Raw genomic sequence first — 20616 nt, forward strand, 5'->3', positions numbered from 1 at the left:
GGACAGCGGATTAGAGGCGGTCTTTGCAGCGGGTGCACGGAAGCGGGCTGATGCTCTCCGCGGCCACCCACGCCCGACGCCCAGGCCTGAGGCGGCGCTCCTGCGGGGCTCACGGCCTATGCTCGCGGACCCCAGGGGCCGCGCTGTGGCTGGCTTGTGCGGGCCCTGGGCCCAGCTGCCAGTGTGGCTGCACCTGGCAGTTGGTCACCTCGTGGCAGGAACCCCCCAGGCCCGGGTCCGTGCGCCGTGAGACGGGGCTCCCTTTGGGGCGCCGAAGTCTGGGGTGCTGGGCACAGACCCAGCGTGCCTGGGAGCCTGAGATTCTGTGTTTGCTGGCGTCTCCGAACCTCTCAGACCCTCGTGCTTTGATGGGGCCGGGATTGCCCTGAGGGGGTCCCGAGTGGCGGACCGCAGTACAGTCGGCGCCAGGCGACGGCACGCGTGCCAGGATCTGAGGCCTGGGGTCTTGCCGCGTCTGAGCTGGTCAGCCTGCCTCTCCTCCTTGCTGGACCCCACAGAGTGTGGGCACTGCCGAGCTGGCGAGCTCAGAGGGCCCCTGCCTCGGCCGCTCGCTGCTCTGGGCCGGGCCGTCTACCCCTCGAGACCCTGGAGCTGCGCACACCTTCTGGGGAAGCCAGTCCGCAGACTGACCCTCTGCTGTTTGCTTGTTCTACGTGACCTCTGGTCACTCACCGAGACTCTGCCCCCAGACCCGGAAGGGATGACGGCGGGGCTCCCTCGGGGGTGGGTCCCTGTGTCCGGCCTCCAGGGCGCGGCCTGTGTGCTGCGTGGAGCCCTGCGGGTGAGGGGTGAGGCCGTGACCAGCGTGGGCATCTCTGGCACGCTTTGGTCCCCGCTCAGGCCGGTGCCCGTCTGCTCCCTGCGACCTGACGAGTCTGCAGCAGGAATGGCTGGGCAGGAGCCCGACCCTGGAGGCCCACGTCCTGGCGTGGAGGTCCCCCCGCTGGCCGGTCGGGGTGGTGGCCGCGGGGAGAAGGGCCGCAGCGATGCCGCGCCCAGGCGGCCGCCGGGATCAGGGCCATTGTGGATCGCGCTTTCGCAGCATCTCGTGCCCGGGCGGGTCCTGGGCTCTTCCTCGGCGCGGTCCTCCAGCAGCCGGAGAGCAGGCCGTTGCCACGGATGGTGGAGTCGAGTCGCAAAGCCTGGGGCGCGGCAGTTGTTTCTGGGAGGACGCTGTGCACACAGCCCTCGGGCTCGGGCAGAGGCGGGCTCGGCCTGTGTCCTCTGACTGAGCCGCGCCCGCAGTGTGGGGGCAGCCCAGGCGCCCCCTGGTTCGCATCTGCCGGGGGCCTCCGGGCCTCAGTTCCCCGTGGAGTGGGTGCTGGGGGCTGTGCCTGGCGAGGCCCAGCTGTCGAGCCCATCGCTGCTGCAGGTCCTGGGGGCCCCTCCCTCCTCCTCCACACAACAGGAGGTGTGTCTAGCGGCCGAGGCGGTAAACTTGGTGGTGTTTCGTGCCTCCTTAGACAGACAGCGGTGTTGAAAATGACTTTGGAGTTTTAAACAACTCTTGAGATGCAGAGCCCCGGGGGCTGCCGTGGGGCTGGGTCTGCAGCCGTATTCAGGCCCCAAGGGTGGGGAGTGCAGGCGGCTGCGCCGAGGCCTGAGTCACCCGGGGACACATGGTCCTGGCCTGCAGGGTGGGCCTGAGATCCTTCCCACCCAGAGACACTCGTGCATGTGAATCACAGCTGAGCACAGCCCACAGCCCTTTAGAAATAGTTCTGAAGCTTTTATTACTTCACTCTCGGAACCCCTGGCAGGGTCCCGCCTCCCCCCACCCCACCCGCGTGCCTTCCAGCTGCCTCTCTCCTGGGCCCCAGGCTCAAGGAAGCCTGTGTTCCGGAATGTTCCTGGGGCGTCACGCCTTCTCTGACTCAAGCCAGCCTCCACTGTGCCTGCCCTTCCCACGTCCCCTTGTCACCCCCAGGGGTGGTCACTCCCAGCCTCCACCTTCCAGACTCCTGCCCACCTTTCTGCCTCCACGGGGCCTGCCCCTCCCGCGTCCCCTTGTCACCTCGAGCCCCCACCTTCCTGCCCTTCGGACCCTCGGGCGCATGCTGTTGGCAGCGACGCCCCTTCGCTCTTGCGGGCGCCCTCGCCTGGCCCTGGCTTCCTCTGCGTGGTGGTGCGTGTGGTCAGCCGCATGGCTGCTGCTCCACTGAGAGAAGGCGGGTGACGAGCCAAGGTCATCCTCCTCTCTGGGCAGGTCCCCGTTAGCGCCAAGCGCGCTCCTTGTTCCCGCGTTTGCCGAGAACCGCCCAGCGACTTGAACGGGGAGGCCTGGCCCCTGCAGGCGCGACCCTCCTGTGAGACCGCGTGGGACGGAAAGGAAGCACCATGGCCTCCGCGGAAATGGCAGAGTGCTGGGGGCAGGGGGTGGGCCTCAGGGTGCGGAGGTGGGCGACGCGGGGGTCTGGACGCAGGGACGCACTGGCAGCGGGAACCGTGGGGGCCTCAGGGGCCCAGCTGAGGGCTGTGCCTCGTTCAGGGGGAGTAGGCGGCTTTGGGGGGGTGGGGCGGGAGGGGTTGTCAGAGAGGTGACAGGCACGCCCACGTGAGCCACCGGAGAGGCCCCTGAGCATCCGTGACGGGGAGAAGCGTGCTTCCCGGGACAGCTAGAACGCTGTGGAATGTCCTGGAATACAGCGCGAGGCATGGGCAGGGAGGCGCCGGCTTTGGGACTGTAAGCGGTTCTCAAACGTGGGCCAGCTCCTGAGGCCGCGGGACCGGTGGGCCTGGGAGTCTGCTTTTCCAGCCAGGCGCCCGGTGATGCCACTGCTGCCGGTCTGGCCCCCGGCTCAGAGCTGCCGGGTGGACGGACACGGACAGCCGCTCGTCCTGACAACCAGCCGCGCACCGGTCACCTGGCGGGTGTCCTGGTGAAGCCGTGCCCACACCCTAGAGATGCCGCCTGACACGGGCCACACGCGGGGGAGCCTGGGACCCGAGGCCAGGGCCGCGCTTCCGTCGCACGAGACGTCCAGGGAAGACAGGCCTGGTAGGCGCGCGGACGTGGGGCTGGGGCAGGAGCGCTCACGGGACTGCGCTTCTGCTTCAGGTGATGAAGGTCCTGGGCATTAGTGCTGATGGCCGTGCAATTCTGTACTAAAAAGCACTGAATCGTACGTTTCCAAAGGTTGCATTTTATGCTTTATAAATTACATCTCAATAAAAAACAAAGGTTGCAAAAAAATTACAAAAAACTCAAATTATCCACCTTCTGAGGGCAACAGGGAGCTAATTCATCCTTTGAAAACTTGGTAAATAAAAGGCAGTTACCGAGTGTTTGCCCTTGGTGTGTGGACCTCAGCAGTGGGTCAGCAAATGGCAGAAGAGGGGCGCTCTCTCATAAAATTACTTCAGCTTATAAACCAGAATCAAAGACTATTACCATTTGCAACCCCGAACGGGTTAGTGGATTTGGCTCCATCTTTATGAGGTACAGAGTGGGCAAAACCGATGACTCTGTGGAATTCCGAGAGGGCCAGGCTCTGGATGGGGAGGGGCCTGAGGACGTGCTGAGCGCCGGAGATGTTCCCCATCGTACCGGCCGTGCACGTAGGGAAACTCGTGGAGCTCTGTTTACCGAGTGTGCGTTGTACCCCAACAAAAAAGTACAAATGAAAAACAACAGAATCAAATGCATACTCCAAAAGAGGTATTTATTTATTCCCACCCTTTCTCTCTCCAGAAAAGGGTCTGGGGAGGTGCGTGGCCGTGAATGACACACGGTCACACTGAACAACCAGCGCTCTGTCCACACCCGTAACCAGCTTTTCTTCGTTTTGCTTAAAACGTGGTAAAGTGCACATAACGTAGAATTCAGCAGCCCAGCCGTTCCTAAGCGCACAGTTCAGGGCATTTGGCACGTTTACACGTGGTGCCACTACGTGGTCTAGTTCTAGAGCTTTTGAGTCGCCTGTAAGGACGTGTCTCATCCCACCCCCCTGGCAACACGGAGGATACACCATGTGTTATCAGCATGAATAGAGTTGTTGTGAACATTCACGTACACGTGTGTTTTTTTGTGTTTTTTTAAATAAATTTATTTATTTATTTTTGGCTGCGTTGGGTCTTCGTTGCTGCGCACAGGCTTTCTCTAGTTGCGGCGAGCGGGGGCTACTCTTCGTTGTGGTGCACGGGCTTCTCATTGCGGTGGCTTCTCTTGTTGCAGAGCACGGGCTCTAGGCACGCGGGCTTCAGTAGTTGTGGCTTGTGGGCTCAGTAGTTGTGGCTCACGGGCTCTAGAGCGCAGGCTCAGTAGCTGTGGCGCACGGGCTTAGTTGCTCCGCGGCATGTGGGATCTTCCCGGACCAGGGCTCGAACCCGTGTCCCCTGCGTTGGCAGGCGGATTCTTAACCGCTGCGCCACGAGGGAAGTCCCCAAGTATTTGTCTGAGCACCTGTTTTCACTTCTTTCCAGTGGAATTGCTGGGCTGGTTGGTGACTCTGCGCTTAAGTTTTTCTTCCCACCCTGGCTGCACCGCTTTGTGTTTTCTTCCTCAAGTTCAAGACAGGACTCTTTCAGAGAAAGGTGTGGGAGAAAGAAAAGCAAAAATAGTCCCAAAATATACAGGGTGGGGTCGTATGTGGATTGTTTCTGTTAAATGAACCTGGGTCTTTCCTCTGCCAGTGGAGTGGGGTCTTTGGAAGCCAGTGTCTTCTTTGCTCGTCGAGACCAGCGGGGCTCGTGGCTGCGCCGCACTTTGCGACTTTCCCCAGATTCATATTTCCCAGATTGTCTTTCCTCCTTGAATTCGAAATAACACTAATGCAAGCTGTGAAGAATGTCTTGCTGTCAGAATCCAGAAACCCGGGCTGCAGCGGAGCCAGGCAGCCCTTAGCCCGAGGTGAGTGTCCTTGGCCTTCACGGGGGGACCTGCTGGAGGGCGGGCGGACGCCCTGCCGCGTCGGGCCATGCGGGGGTCCCAGCCCCTCCAGTCAGTGCACCACAGGATACTGTAGAGCTAGTCAGGAGGGTGGATCTAGACACAGCTGGAAAATCAGAATTTGACAGCAAAGGAGGTCTCGGCTCCCTAACCCTTGCTTTCACAGCCTCCGTCAGAGCTGGGTGTGCTAACCCTTGTCAGGACTGGTTTTGGGGCCCTTGTCCTCAGAGGACAGAGAAGAGGGACAGGAGAGGCTGGGAGTGGCTTCAACTCCCAAATAAATGGAATGGAATCAGGTCCTTCAAAAAGAGCCCTTCTTAACAAATGGCGGGCAAAGCACACACAGCATTTTTACCTCTCAGACGCAGGGATGCATGATTTCGACACCTCAGTTCTAGCAAGGATCTGGGAAAGAGTGTTTTCAAACACGGTGGTGGGCCTGTGAATCGGTGCTCCAGACAAGAGCTGTTTGGCAACGCGGTACAGGCGTATGAAAGTTACAAGCTGCCCTTCTGCCAGAGAGTCTGAGTCCGGGCACTCGTTGTTGCTGCCCTCTTGGTCCCAGGAAGGGACCTGTCACTCAGTGGGAGGCAGAGCAGCCCCCCACCCCGGCAGAGGGAGTTCTGCCCGGTCCTCACGCGCGGCGCTCACGCGGCCTGGTGGTCGCTGCTGGTCGCTGGGTGCTGCGCTAGCTCCTGTTCACCCTGAATCTCCAGCGGGAGCAGGACCCGGCACGTTGCAGCCTGTGAAGGAGGCTGAGGATGGGACTGAAATGTGGACCATTCAATGCGCGCGAGCTGCTCCCACGGCTGGGATGGGGCCCTGCAGGCGTGAGGGGAAACAGCTTGAACCCTGAATTGACACTTGGTCAAACCATGAGGACCCTTGGGCGGAACGAAGTTGCCAGGGCCTGGGAGTGGGTGTGGGGTGTGAGGGGTGAGTTGCACAACCCTGAGAATGTGCTAAAAGCACTGAATTGTGCACTTGAAATGGGTGAACTTCATGGTCCCCCGATCCTACTGCGATAAATCTGTTAAAAAACAGAGATCAAGACATGCACGTAGGGCTTCCCTGGGGGTGCAGCGGTTGAGAGTCCGCCTGCCGATGCAGGGGACATGGGTTCGTGCCCCGGTCCGGGAGGATCCCACATGCCGCGGAGCAGCTGGGCCCGTGAGCCATGGCCGCTGAGCCTGTGCGTCTGGAGCCTGTGCTCCGCAATGGGCGAGGCCACAACAGGGAGAGGCCCGCGGACCCAAAAAAAAAAAAAAAAAAAAAAAAAAACCATGCACGTACACACCTGTCCATGCCAGGCACGTGCAGCATGGCTGTCTGGCCATATGCCCACTGCCAGGTGTCGGCCCGGGAGTCCCCACCTCTCCTGGCTCTCTTCTGGGTCCCTCCCTCACCCCTCACATCTGGGTCTCGTAGCGCGGAAACGTCCCAAGGGTTGTGTTCTGTTCTGTGTTGTCTGTGCTCACGGGCACCTCCGGATCGCTGCCCACATGTTCAGGGATGCTAGGGGTGGCCTCCCTGCCCTTGCGGAGCTCGTATCCAGGGGTCCTCACTCTTCCCGAAGTTTCCACAATATCCTCACCTTAGTTTGTTTCATTAAAAAGAAAAAATCTAGCCATATCCCTGCCACCTCTGTTTCCTTTTTCTCCTTCACCCTCTCAGCTACCTTGAAATCCTCACCCCACCCTTCTACTGATAACCTCCTAGAGATTCCTGTGCAGTTAGTGAAAGCAGAGCACAGAGGAGCAGAGGGCGGGCCGTGCAGCGAGCGGGGCGTGGGGGCCTCGCCGACAGTCTTCAGCCGCTGCTTTAGTCCTCACGACGCCGCGCGTAATGATAGTCTTGGTCCCTGTTTATTTCTCAGGTGTTTTCCCTACTTTGTTTTCCAGAAGCTTCTTCATTGATCTTAGTAACCAGCTAACCAACATCTTCTCATGTGAAAGTTAATCGGGAGATTTGCAGTTTACAAATGTATTCAAATGTGTCAAACGGCGGTTCTCGGGAGGACCCCGGCTTCCTCAGACTCTGCTCCTGTTCTCGAGGGGCTCGCAGTCAAGAGGAGAGACGGGCGGGAACTTCCACCCAGACGAGGCGCGGGTGCCCAGAGCTTGGGTGGGGAGGGTCCCAAGGCTGGTCGCAGGCCGGGGGCGAGAGCAGAGGCACAGCTGCTCGGGGTACCCGGCACACGGGGCGGTGGCGACCAGCACGTTGGTCAGATGCTGTGTCTCAGTCGTGGGGCCTTTGACCGTGCTGTCGATGGAGTGAGCGTGTATGTCACGTAGCACTCCTCCCTCCTGTCCTGCCCCAGAGGGAGCCCTGGAGGGGGGGCCGTGTGCCCCCGAGTGCCCGCTGGGGTGCCCGCTGCCCCGTTTCCAGTGTCCCCGAGGCCCCTCAGGTGTGTCCCCAGGGTTAGGGGGGCAGAGTAAGTGCCGCTTGTTCTTTTCTGGCCTTAGCAGCCCTTAGGAATGCAGCATTAGGGGAAGAAGGACGTCCTAAACAGAGGCACAAAGTTTCAGATTCCAAGGAATCGGAAATACCCCTTCACCACAGCATTCGGAAATTAAAGGAAACAAGTGGTTTCTTTTTCCCTGGGCTTAATTGTACAGCTTTTATTTCAGGATTGGGTTGTTGTCCAAGAGCACGATTTTCATTTCTAGCTTAATTGGAAAAGCACAAGAGAATAGCACTTGCTTTTTTTTCCCGATGGGAAGAGACCAGCCTCTAAGTAAAAGCAAAGTTAGCTAATATTTTGTGCGTTTTTAGGTGCTGAATAGGTTGAGTTCAGTTCAGATGGAAGATCTAAACGATCCTGGGGCTGCGCCGTCGTCCACAAAATCCGCCGGAACGTGGGGAAATGGACGACTTTCCACCTGCTGTTCTTCGTGCCATAGGCGTTCTTTCTTGCCCAGGAGCCTAAACTGCACTTTTCTTTAGATTCTAAGGCCTTCTCAGTTCAAGCAGAGACGTGTGTAGGGTTCTCCATGCCCCCTTGCCTTAGGGGGTCTGCCGGGCTCTGCATGAAGGAGCTCTGAGGGCGGGGGGACAGCCCAGGGTGGAGGAGGCGCCCACCCGCCCCCTGCAGCCCCGACATTTTCCACCGACTCGGAAGCTGGGGGGTTCCCACGGGTGTCGGGGCACCGGGCCGAGCAGCCCGGCAGGTGTTGCCAGCCCTGCATTTTATGGTTGCAGGAGTGCCACAGATCTGTGCCCCAGAGGACCCCCGCAAGCCGTGCAGGGCCGTCCAGCCAGCCAGAAATTCCCGTCCCTCCAGGTGACCGGTGCTCGGGCCACGGGGAGAGACGGAAGCTTCCAGGGGCGGGTGGAGGCCTCAGGCGGGAGGAGGAGACCCTCATGTAGCTGGGGGTCCCGTCAGTACTTCTTTCCACAAGTCTTCTGGGCGGCGACAAGATAGAATCTGACAGTCACAGCACATGAGGAGGGCGGACAGGTGCCCCTGGGAGGGGCTGCCCCGACCCAGCCAGGGACTGTTAAGACGGGGCCGTGGCCCAGCACCGCTGGATCTTCTGAGTTTTCTCAAGGAGCGGCAGTCCTGGCTTAGGAAAACGTGAAATCACCAGTTTTAAATGGCGTCAACTTACTCGGAATTGAAAAATCCCCGTGTAGGGAGAGCATTGCCTTCACCGCCAGCCCCCAGCTGAGACCTGAGGGGCAGCTCCCAGCCCGGAAGGCCCTCGGTCATCGCCGCACTCGCCCAGCTGTCGACGGTGCTGCTGGAGCCCCGGGTGTCCCCCGGCTGCACGGCTGCCGCACTTCATCATTATTCTCACTAGAGTTGGAGGTACTTTGAGTCAGAGTCAGAAGGCAGCAGGGGTGCAGGGCAGGGCCTCCTTATCTGGAGGGACTCTGGGTGTCTCCTGGGCTCTCCACTGCTGGGTTAGTCACACCTTTAGGTCCTCACCGTGTGCAGGGAGGGGACCGGTGAAGAGCTGCTTCGCCTAGAGCCCCGTGAGCGTCTGTCAGCTGGGCTATCACATCTCACAACGTTGGGGCCAAGGGATTCGGGCTGGACGTGAGGCCTGGTTGGAGCCGTGGGGGGCAGCTGGTGGGCGGGCTGCCCCGCAGGCACGAGACGCGTCCGTCACCAGTGTGGAGCGCTGGGAAGCTAGGCTGGCCCGGGTTGTCCAGGCAGCTGCACTGCCCCCCCAGCGGTGGCCTCCGGGGCCTGGCCTGTGGCTCAGGGACAGAGGGTGTCCAGTGGCCAGGGTGGAAGCACATGGCTCTGACATCTCCCAGGGAGCCGGCAGTCACTGCTGGTCAGTCAGGGCCCTGAGGCCAGCCCAGACCAAAGGGAGGGACACGGGAGTCCCCCTCGGAGGAGCAGAGTAGGAGCTGTGACTGCCCCCACGTCGTGTCTCTGGCGACTGTCTTCAGAAGCTGCCGTGCGTGGTCATTTCATCACAGACTTTCTCCTTTAATCCCTGGAACCAACATTTCAGGGACGCTCGTCATCTGCCCGGCGCTGCTGGGGTGCTGGACGCAGAGAGGAAACGAGACCAGGCGCGGCCGTGGGGTCCACAGAGAGGAGGGGGTGACCAGAGGCTCCTCCAGGGTCCCTCCGCCCCGCGGTCCCCGGGCCTGAGGGGCGACCCTGTCGTGTCTGCGTGCGGAATGGGGCCTCACCGGGCTCTTCCTGGGACTCCTGGCCGCCCAGCGTCCTCGGCCCCCGTCGGCGTGCCCCCTTGTGCCAAGCGATTCTCACAGGTTGTCACTCGAGTCCCCACCTGCTGAGGACAGAAAAGAGCCTTGAGCATGTTTCTGCATCTTTTGTCAGATTTTCTCGGAAGCCATGCCAGCCCCTCTTTTCATGGTGTTTCCTCCTGGAGAGCTGGTGTGTTTCATTTTTAGGTAAATCGTGAGAAGTGTGTGTTCCGCCATATTTCCATTTGTTCCTTAGCTACCGGGAAACTCGGGACCACTCATGGTGGGGTTGGATAGGTGTAACTTTCCTCCCTCTCACCATATGTTAAACGTTTAATTTCCATTTTAACAGCCTTATTTTAAACTTGTCTTTCATGGTGTCACCTATTCCTTCTGGAAATTGGAGGAAACCTGCGATGCATGTTAGTAAATCTTCCCGTGTCCTGGTCATGCCCCTCCCCGGGCGCAGACATCAGCCGAGCCCTGCGGGGTCTGGCAGCTCAGCCTGGAGGTTTCCTGACTTGTAACTCAGCGTGCAGTAGAGGAGGCTGTTGGTAACTTGACTATAAAGTCCAATCTCGTCAGGTTTTACGGACTTTTGTTCTATTTAATATCTAGTGCTAGAGTCACCTAGCAAGGCCGTCAACAACATATTCATGGAAATAGGATGTTTTAGTCATGAAAGTGATCTTCTGAGACCAATAGGCTTCTACGTAGGTATCATGAGCTGTGCTGGCTGCCAGAATTTGTAGACCCGTTAGGTGTTTAGAATGACCAGAAAGACGGGAGCGCCGGGGGCTCTAATTCCTCCACGTGTCCTGCCTCTGTGCACAGAGGCCCTGGGCCGGGGAGGTTCGCTTTTACAGGACTAGTGCACTGGGCTCGAGTACCTGTTTAGGTGTTATTTGCAGAGGTTGGCCTGTAGTTGAGGTGAAAACCAACACACTGAGTAGGAAAGAGCAAAGTTCCGACACTCCGTGGATGTGGCAGACTCGAGGCCCCAGCTCACGGCTGGGAGTCTCTCTTGGGGTGGCTGAGGACACTCTTCTCGAGGGCAGCAGACAAGACAGAGCCCCTGGGAGGTGAGCTGGCTGACGTGCGGTGCCCAGCCCGGTTAGACCTCCAACACCCCTCTTGGGGTGCAGACAGCGTTGTTGCCCCACAAGGGCAGTGGGCTTCCTCGTCAGGGCAGAGCCTAGTGGTGCCGCGAAGACCGCCCACAGCCCTGCGGGAGGCGTGGACAGCCACACGTGGCCCTTCCCTCCGCCGGGTCAGGTGCCTGTGGGTCTGGGGCTCTCTGGCCGTGATCACCCCGAGTGTGGCGCCTGTGATCAGGAATAGGTTTGCTGTTTCAGTGCTGTTTCATCACCGATTTTTAAGTGCTGCCTTTTGCTTCCGTGTAAATTCAGGGTTCAGAGGCGGCACCGGGCGCCAATGTACCGTCTTTATCAAATCCACCAGCAGACAGTTCTGGTGGGTGAACAGTGTACGTTTTGGAGACGTGGATAACGGGAGGGAGGCGTATGAAATGTGACTTGGCTCGTAGACTGAAACCAGAGTTTACTTTCCTTTTTCCTTGCAGGCGTTTATCCATCCAGTCATTCAACAAAGGTATACGAGGCATGGCTTTACCTTCTTAGGCAAATGCCTCCCACACTGGAGAAAGGGTCATGGCTCTTCTCCTTTGACAGAGACGAAAGGCCCCTAATCTGCCTCCAGGGAGGGGAGCGGCCTCCGGCCTTTGGCACAAGTAACACGCATGGAAGAGATGTCATCTGCTCTGAGTGTGGCTGGGACACGCCCCGCCCAGCCCCCTGGGCCACGGTGGGGTCCCCAGCTGGAGGACCCTGGGCAGACGACACGGCCAGGACCGGGTGCCGGCCCACTCCCAACCCTCCTGGCCTGAGCCGCTCCTTAATGTTGGCTCCGCTCTGCCTGCCAGTGCTCTGGTGTCGCCACTGTCATAGCAACCGGGATGTTTCTGTAACCGGTGGGGTTGGGCAGGGCCAGGGCTGGGAGGCGGGGAGCCAGGCCACGTTCACAGCCACACAAGGTAGTTCGGTATCTCGCAGCTGTTAACCCGATCGTTCAGGGGAGGCGCGTCCGTCTCTTCTGTCCTTGAAGAGAAGTGTCAGCTGCCGCTGCTTGTGTTCTGAGGTTCTTCCGAGAATAAACAGAAAAAAAATCCCAGTTCTGTGTTTTCCACCAATGGCCATCTCCAATAAGACTTTCAAAAAAAAAGGTTTTTTTTTCTACTTTTAAGAAACACAGGAATTTGCAGCTAAATATCTCATTTGTTGCCCAAAAAGTTCCAGCAGGAAATAGGGTCACATCCTAGAGGTGTCAGCTGGAAAGTCAGCAGAGCTGGGCTGTGTTAGGGGGAAGATTTGTGAACGTAAATCAGTTTGGAAAGTGGGTGGGAAGCCGCTGGGCTCCTTCGGATGTGGGTTGTCACGCCCCCCGCACGCACCTGTGTGTGCCCACCTGACTGCTCACATCTGCCAGGAGCTGTCGGAAAGTCTGTCTGTGGACACTTAACAGCGGGCTCGAAGCCGGGCGGGATCACGCGCCTCTTCTCAGATGGTCCGTGGTTCTGTGCCTGACGCTTGTGGACACGCTTCCCGGAGCCTTGCGGCGTGAGGTACCGTGAGGATAGCCGCACCCCTAGGAAAACATTCATTGGTTATTTCCTTTTCTTCACCATCTGAGAGTCACTGACGATTCCCAAAAGAAAACTTCCTAGAACGTTTTGGGTTAGAGGAGGCTGGGAGACGTGTGCTGTCTTGCTTTTACGGTCGGGGAAGCCGAGGCCTGGAGGAGAGGCCTGGTGTCCCGGCCGCGTGTGCGGCAGACCCGCCTGTGCAGAGTACAGCTGGGGCTGCTAGGGGCCCAGTTACTGAGCCACTTCTGTTCATTGCTGCTCTCCTCCATCCCGAGCAATAAGGCCAATCGGAAGTTTGAGAGAAAGACTTCGGCCCGTCAAGCTCACCTCCACCCTGGGCAGCAGGAAGTTGCCACCTGCGTGTTTCCCCGAGAGCGGCGTCAAGTGTGTTTGTGGGGTGCGGGCGCGGCTCCTCTGGGGGCTGAGCTCTGAGGTTTTGGTTTGCTTTCTGTTGTTGCTGCTTTTCCTTCGGTTTTAACCAGAAGCGGTAGCACGGCCCTGGGTGGTACTAACAGGTGTCGGCCGTGAGGTAACGCGGCCCTGGGTGGTACTAACAGGTGTCGGCTGTGACTGGGCTGCGTTGGTGGGTGCTGGGTGCTCAGCCCCGGCCCCCTTCCTAACCCTGGGTCTGGTGCCTGAAAACGCCCAGCTGGGGGACAGGAGGCCCCTGGGAGGCGGGAGCTCGTCAGTGGGGGTTCCTTCCAGGGAGGGGGCTTCTCCTCCCTGGTTGCAAGCCCCTCTGCTCCCTATCAGTCCACAAGCAAAGGGACTGCTCACATTTGCAGCCCAGGCGCACTCCCAGCTTCTGGCGGAGGGTCCAGCGGCTGCGGCTTCACTAATGGTCTTCGGTCAGACCCAAGATCAAAGGCGACGTGGCGTCCAAGATTCCACGGGGCCGTTGGCAGCTCCTCCCTTTTCTCCAGCGTATGTCGGGGAGGCATGGCCCGTGGCTGGCCTCCCCACCCCAGACTTCTCCTCACCGGCTTCTAAACAGCTGGAGTTCGTAGCTTACTCATCAGTAAAAAAAGAGTCCTTCTCCTTAATTATTGCCCCAACTTTGACCTAATACTGTCAAATTAAATTCAAAATGAAAAGGGACCCGGGGGATGAATAGATAAGCAAAACGTTAGCCTTGGAAAAGAAGCGAATCCTGTCTCGGGCCATGACGTGGATGAGCCTTGAGGACATTGTGCTCAGTGACATCAACCAGGCCCAGAAGGACAGGCAGTGTGTGGTTCCACTTCTGTGAGGTCCCTGAGCAGAAGGTGGGTGGCAGGGGCTGGCGGTGGCGGGGACACGGGGCTTGCTGTTTAGTGGGTGCAGTTTCAGCTTTGCGAGGTGAAGGAGTTCTATAGGTTGATTGTGCAGCAGTGTGAATAGAGTTAACTGCGGTGCTGCTGAGCTGTATGTGTGAGGGTGGGTGAGAGGACACATTTTAATTTCTATGTATCTTACCATAATTTAAACATTAAAAATGTTAAAGGGACCAACGTGGGTAAAACGAAACAATCCTTAACTCCTAGGCCAATGGATTACTACTTTTATAGGAATCCATTGCTTTAGAGGTTAATGTATATGTTACCTTACACTGTAACAGTACAGATGGTTTTCTCATCAACACTTTGGAGGCAAGAAAACCGAGACCTCGTGAAGAGCTAATGAACGTACAGAAGTGAGCGGGTGCCTTGCTGTGAGATAAATCCATCATTGGGAAGGTGTCTGTGGTTATCAAGGAGACTGAATAATTCCATGCTAAACTGATGATAGATTTACGTTTGCTTTTTAGGTGAAGCCAAAAATCTTCCCACTTACCCGGGGCCAAACAAGATGCGAGACTGTTATTGCACCGTGAACCTAGACCAGGAGGAGGTTTTCAGGACCCAGATCGTGGAGAAATCACTCTGGTAACGTCTGCTGCCGCTTTATTTGCTGCTGACAGTTGCTTCTGTGCGGAGGGTGTCCTCACTCCATCCTTATCCTCTCTCTCGGCCTGAGAGAGGAACGGGCTCCCGGGGCGGTGACGGGCTCATGGTCCCTAAATGCCCGTAATGACCGGGGCAGAGCGGGAAGGACAGAGCGCGTAGACTTATGAGTCGGCTGAGAGGTGGGTGAGGACTTTCTAAGTCGAGATGAGCTGGGCAGTATATAGTGCAACGGAAGAGCACAAAGCAAGGATTTCAGAGCATAAATATTGGGGAGCTTCTTTTTAACCATCTTCCTTTTTCTGAAGAGGCTCAAGACGGGGGTGGAGGTAACTGTTCACGGAGATCAGAGACCTGGAAAGCATTGTTGCTAGACTTGAGGAACAGAGGGGTCAGGTGAGAGAGGCTAGCATTGAAGCCTTAAGACTGAGAGGTTTTCAGCCTCAGAAACACGTCCGTGCCCCTCACCCCCGGCTTGTGTAGGAACCGTCGGAGAGCCTGTTAAGGCCCGGGTGTCGCCCCAGGCGGGTAGGGTAGGGCGGTGATTTGCATTTCCCACCAGCTCCAGGCCTGCTGGCCCCGGACCCCGCCCTGGGGTAGGAAGTGGTGGCACCTGTGGTCACAGTATGTCTCCGGGAGAGGGAGTGGGTAGGTGAGGGGGGCCTCTGCCGCCCTGGCAGGCGGGCGGGGACGGTGGTGTGAGCCTGGGGGAAGCACAGCAAAGCCGGTGGAGTCCCAACCAGAGTAAGTGGTTCTGGAGCCCGTGCTGACAGTGGGCCACCCTCGGGCTTAGAACTGTGGGCTGTATGGGTCCATCCAAAGAGCTATCTTGGGCTTGAGAACATTTTTAGCAGATGAATTATATCCTTGCATATTGCTGCTTCTAAGTGGGAACAAACAGCACGTTCTGGTGACTTAATGAATTTAACTTTTAGAAACTGTTAAGATCTCCTGCCCCCGAAACATGCAGACACTTCCCTTCTCCGTCTGCCCCGTTGTCGCCCAGACCGGCAGGGCTGCTCCTGAGGCCCTGTGTTATTTGAATGCGCCCTCTGGATTCTCTGAAGTAATTTGTCGAAGGAGAACGAGAAGACTGAGGAGTTTGTCAGGAGTCGCGTGTGGCTTTGGCGCTGATGTTGAAGGTGCTACCGTCGCCCTCAGGGCTATTTCCGTGAGCTCCCCAGGAGAAGAGTCCACGTTAGAGGGTCTCTGCAGAGCTGGGCTCCCCGCAGACCTGCCGGGTGAGGGTCTCTGGGAAGGGAATTTGGGAACCTCTGCTTTAGTTGAGGCCGAGAAATAGGGACCATTCCTGAAAATATTTCTTACACGTTTAGAGATAGAAATCATAGTTTCTGGTTTTGATGGCATAAGAAAATGAGCTTTTGGAGCAGAAAAGGGAGGCTGAGAGCGAAATAAAAAGAGTGGTGTAGTAATACTGTCTCTTCTGGGAAGTCGGCTACCTGTGATACAGCCAGAATCGGGCAGCCCCCAAACACTGTCACCAGGAGCCAGTTAACTCTAGTGAGTATGCCGAGGTGATTCTCCCAACTCGTCAGAGTGTCTAACCCTTCACAGACCATTCCTGCTTTCCTCAGACAGTTTTAATAAGCTTAGTTTTTGAAAGGTTAATTTATTCATTAGCTCAATTAATATTTATTGAGTGCTTATCTAATATGCCAGATAAGTCAGGGAGCGCTGTAAGCAGAAAGTTAAAGCTGACAGCAAATAAAGAGACAAAGCTACACGAAATAATTCCAAGAGGTTAAAGAAATATGAGACAAGAAACAAATGGGACCTAATTAAACCTAAAAGCTTTGCACAGCAAAGGAAACCGTAAACAAAGTGAAAAGACAACCTACGGAATGGGGGAAAGTATTTATGAATGATACTACTGACAAGGGATTAATTTCCAAAATATACAAACAGCTCATACAGCTTAATAACAAAAAATCAAACAACCCAATAAAAAAATGGGCAGAAAACCTAAATAGACATTTCTCCAAAGAAGACGTACAAATGGCCAACAAACACATGAAAAGATGTTCAACATCGCTAATTATTAGAGAAATGCAAATCCAAACCTCACTGTAATGAGGTACCACCTTACACAGGTCAGAATGGCCATCATTAAAAAGTCTACAAATAATAAATGCTGGAGCGGGTGTGGAGAAAATGGAACCCTCCTCCATGGTTGGTGGGAATGTAAACTGGTGCAGCCACTATGGAGAACAGTATGGAGCTTCCTTAAAAAACTAAAAACAGAGCTACCATATGATCCACTAGTCCCATTCCTGGGTGTATATCCAGAGAAAACCATAATTTGTAAAGATGCATGCACCCCAATGCTCATAGCAGCACTATTGACAATAGCCAAGACATGGAAGCAACCTAGATGTCCATCACCAGGTGAATGGATAAAGAAGGTGTGGTACATATATATATAATGGAATATTACTCAGCCATAAAAAGATGAAATAGTGCCATTTGCAGCAACACAGATGGACCTAGAGATTATCATACTAAATGAAGTAAGTCAGACAGAGAAAGACAAATATATGATATCGCTTATATGTGGAATCTAAAAAAATGATACGAATGAACTTATTTACAAAACAGAAACAGACTCAGACATAGAAAACAAACATGGTTACCAAAGGGCACAGCAGGGGAGGGGAGAGGGATAAATTAGGAGTTTGGGATTAACCATACACAATACTATATATAAAATAGATAAACAGCAAAGACCTACTGTATAGGACAGGGAACTATATTCAATATCTTGCAAGAACCTATAATGGAAAAAAAGAACATATATATATATATATATATTCTGAATATGTATTCCTGGATCACTTTGCTGTACACCTGAAACTAATACACATTGTAAATTAACTATACTTTAATTTTAAAAATGATTTAAAAATATGGGTATATGTGACCATTTAGTATTGAGGCAAAACCCCTATTTATACTGGTGAGGGGCAAGCTGGTAGCCCCAGACCTTGACTCTGCAGTGTAAGGGCAAAAGCAAATAACCTGCTGCATAAAAGAAGTTAGCGAGGAAATTGTGCGTCCACTTGGTGCTGAGTACTTGAAATCACAAGCTGGCTCTTGGAGTGTGTAGCCTGAATCCGCACCACATCTGTGGATCAGAAACCACAATCCATACACATACGTTAATGCAGTCTTGGGTTGGTAGTTTGTACCTCCTGCTGAGGCAGTGACAGGGCAGTCGAAAGCAAATCCACTCCTCTCCTTCAATCTAGGTCTCAGGATTCTCCAGTATAACGTTTCAGGGAGCTTGAGCTCAGAGGAGAAAATGCACAGAGAACACAGAAATAAAGCGTCATGTGCATTTTCCAAGAGAAACAACAGACAGCAGAATCAGGCCTGCAGTGTTTGCAGAATGTCAGCTAACAAAGTTGAGTGAACTTAAAAGTAATGAGACAAGATTGAAAACATGAGCAGGATAAGGAACGATGAAGAATGCCTGCACCAATTTGAAAAAGAATCTAACAGAATTTCTAAAAGTGCAGATCACAAGAATTTAGATGAAAAACTCAGTGAATGAACTAAATAGTTGATTAGACATAGCTGAAAGGAAAATTGGTAAAGTGGAAGGTACATTTGAAATATACCCCAGAGGGACTTCCCTGGTGGTCCAGTGGTTAAGACTTTGCCTTCCAATGCAGGAGGTGCAGGTTCAATCCCTGGTCAGGGAGTTAAGATCCCACATGCCTCGTGGCCATAAAACCAAAACATAAAACAGAAGCAATATTGTAACAAATTCAATAAAGATTTTAAAAATGGTCCACATCAAAAAAAATCTTAAAAAAACCCCGAAATCTACCCCAGAGACACAAAGGAATGGAAAGTGTGAGAGAGGTTTAGAGACACAGAAGGTAGAGGGATGTCTGAACACGTCCTGTGGGAATTCCTAAGGCCAGAGACCACGGGTGGAGGTCACAGGAGGTGGTGTCTTAAATGCAGCTCAGTTCTTGAGGGGCCGAACCTGGGGGGCAGAGCCCAGTGGCACAAGACCCAGACCCAGATGGCAGCTGCGAGGGTGGAGGGAAGGGGGCATGCCTGGGTGACAAGGAGGGCACTGCGCCCTGGACAGGCCACCGGCACCGGCAGCCGTCAGGGTTCAGTGTTGCCCGCACAGAGCAGCTGCACGCCTTGCTGTGTTAAGGCCCTAACTCCCGCATCGTCCTCCAGGCTCAGCATCGCCTGTGAGGGCTGACCATCTGTTTGGCAACGTTGCTGTAGGAAACAAAGAGCCTACGTCTGATCTCTGGACCTGAGGGAGCCGGCAGGACCTGGTGCCCTGTCTGGGGCTCGTAGCCAGAGGGGCCTCGGTGGCCACAGAGGGTCAGTGCCACCCAGCGTGGTCTGTCCTCCCTCAGGCTGGAGTGCAGATGGAGCGTGAGGGTGAGAGGGAGGACACACACCCCCTTCCCTCTTTTCTCCAGGGGAAGGGGGTCCAGGAATTGGGCTGCGGCCTGGCTCTGTGGGTTTCCCCACGCCCTGGGTCTGCAGAACACCACTCACCCGTGAGCAGGTGTCACCGTCCCTGCCTTCCTTTCCTGCATGTCTGGTGTGGGACAGTGGGCACTGAGAGGGGACTGCTGTTGCAAATTTACTGGGGGAACCCCCCTGGTCAGACCCTTCGGGGAGAAGGAGGCTTTTCCGGACTGTCTCTCCTCCAGGACGGTGATTCGGGGAAAGTTCTGTCCTCCTGAGAACGGTATCTTCCTGATGGTGCAAGTGGACGGTGTTCACATTTAACTTTTTACAGCTATAATTTTTAATCATTTAAATGGCAAGTCATCGTTTCTTTACCATTTATTTAAACAGAAAGGCTCTATGAAACTGTGTTGTCTGGGTCCGGGCGGGTTAGCTGCCTGCCTGGGGCCACAGTGCATCTGCGGAGGGCATCCTGGGGTCCCCGGGAGGGCAAAGCGGAGCTGAAGGCTGCCTGTGGAGAAAACCACCGTCCTATCCAGTAAAGGGAGCACGTTCGTGCTACAGTTAAAAAAAGGAACTCTTAGGAGCTGGGTTGGCCCAATCGTTTGCAGGCGTATCCCATGAAGTGCTAGTTTTTCATTTCCTTTTGTCCATGTAAGTGATTATTTTGAGGATGACATTGCCCGCCTCTCCCCTCGACAGGCAGGAAGCGGCTCCTACTCTGACCCTCACTTTCCCCCAGGGCAGCTCTGTTGAGGCTGTGCTGAGCCTCCTGCCTGGACGCCCGCCCCCCCATATCCAGCCCAGAAGCCCCTCCCTCCCGCCCCCGTGGGCCTCTGGACCAGACGGCCCTGACCCCGCGACTGTGCCTCCTTGCCTCCCGCAGAGTTTGGTTGTGTCTGTCAAGCGATAAAGGCAAGTTAGAAAGTTGTGTTCACAGTAAGATTCCTTTTTGTTTAAAAAACTGGCATAGCTCTAAAAATGGTCTGGCACGTGAGGACTTAAACGCCAATGTGGTTATTTTTTCTGGGTAGTGGGATTATGGGCAGTATTTTTGTTCTTTTGTTGGTAGGTTTTTTGTTTGTTTGTTTTTGTATTTTACGTAACATTAGAAGTTAGTAAAATAACCGCTTTCTAGAGCACAGTGAGGAAGGAGCTAGCTCATCACCGCGCTTAACGATTTGGGTGTCATTACAGAATCTCTAATCCCGTCATTCTCGCCAAGAATTTTCCCGAATGAAAGGCTGTTCCCCTGCGGGTGGGCGCGAGCTTCCGGTTTGGAATCAGAAGGAGCCTGTGGGTCAGTGACTTGAGAGGGTCTCTCTGTTCCTCCGAGAGATGCAAATTGCTCAGAAAATAGAGCTTTGTGTGGTGGCCTCCTCGGTCTTCGTCTCCGGGAGGGAGAAGTTGTTTGGGGTTAGGGTGTGACAGCACAAGAGGGAGTCTGTGGTTGGGGACGAAAGACGTCATTTTCTCAGATGTTCTTAATGAAAACCAAGTTGTTGACTAGAAAACACCAACTTTGAGATTATAAGACTGTACAGATAGCATCATCTCTCCTTATGTTTCTTTTCTCTCTAATTTCTCAAGTTAAAGCTTAAAAAGGAAGTCTTTTTGACATAAATGCAGGTCTCAGGCCCAGACGTTCCACACCACCCTTTGCCCCAACGGTCCTGGGGAGCTCCAGGCGGGGACCCTTACCTCCGGTCCTGGGGAGCTCCAGGTGGGGACCCTTCCACCCCACCAGTCCTGGGGAGCTCCAGGCGGGGACCCTTCCACTCCCCCGGTCATGGGGAGCTCCAGTCCGGGGGACCCTTCCCCTCGGTCCTGGGGCACTCCAGGCGGGACCCTTCCACCCCCCCAGTCCTGGGGAGCTCCAGGTGGGGACCCTTCCACCCCCCTGGTCCTGGGGAGCTCCAGGCGGGGACCCTTCCCCCCCGGTCCTGGGGAGCTCCAGGCGGGGACCCTTCCCCCCGGTCCTGGGG

At 55.5% G+C, this 20616-nt stretch overlaps 1 protein-coding gene across 2 annotated transcripts in view; it reads left to right on the forward strand.

Moving 5' to 3' along the window:
* Positions 1-20616, forward strand: part of RASA3 (RAS p21 protein activator 3) — an 86581-nt gene that overhangs the window by 19519 nt on the left and 46446 nt on the right. For both annotated transcript variants that reach the window (XM_027115739.1, XM_027115740.1), the window contains exon 2: positions 14029-14146. In XM_027115739.1, coding sequence (XP_026971540.1) covers positions 14029-14146 — 118 coding nt within the window. The remainder of the gene's footprint in view (positions 1-14028; positions 14147-20616) is intronic.

This window comes from Aethalodelphis obliquidens, unplaced genomic scaffold (genome assembly GCF_003676395.1).
Source record: "Aethalodelphis obliquidens isolate GAN/ISIS:26980383/991018 unplaced genomic scaffold, ASM367639v1 scaffold15, whole genome shotgun sequence".
In the NCBI taxonomy this organism is placed as follows: Eukaryota; Metazoa; Chordata; class Mammalia; order Artiodactyla; family Delphinidae; genus Aethalodelphis; species Aethalodelphis obliquidens.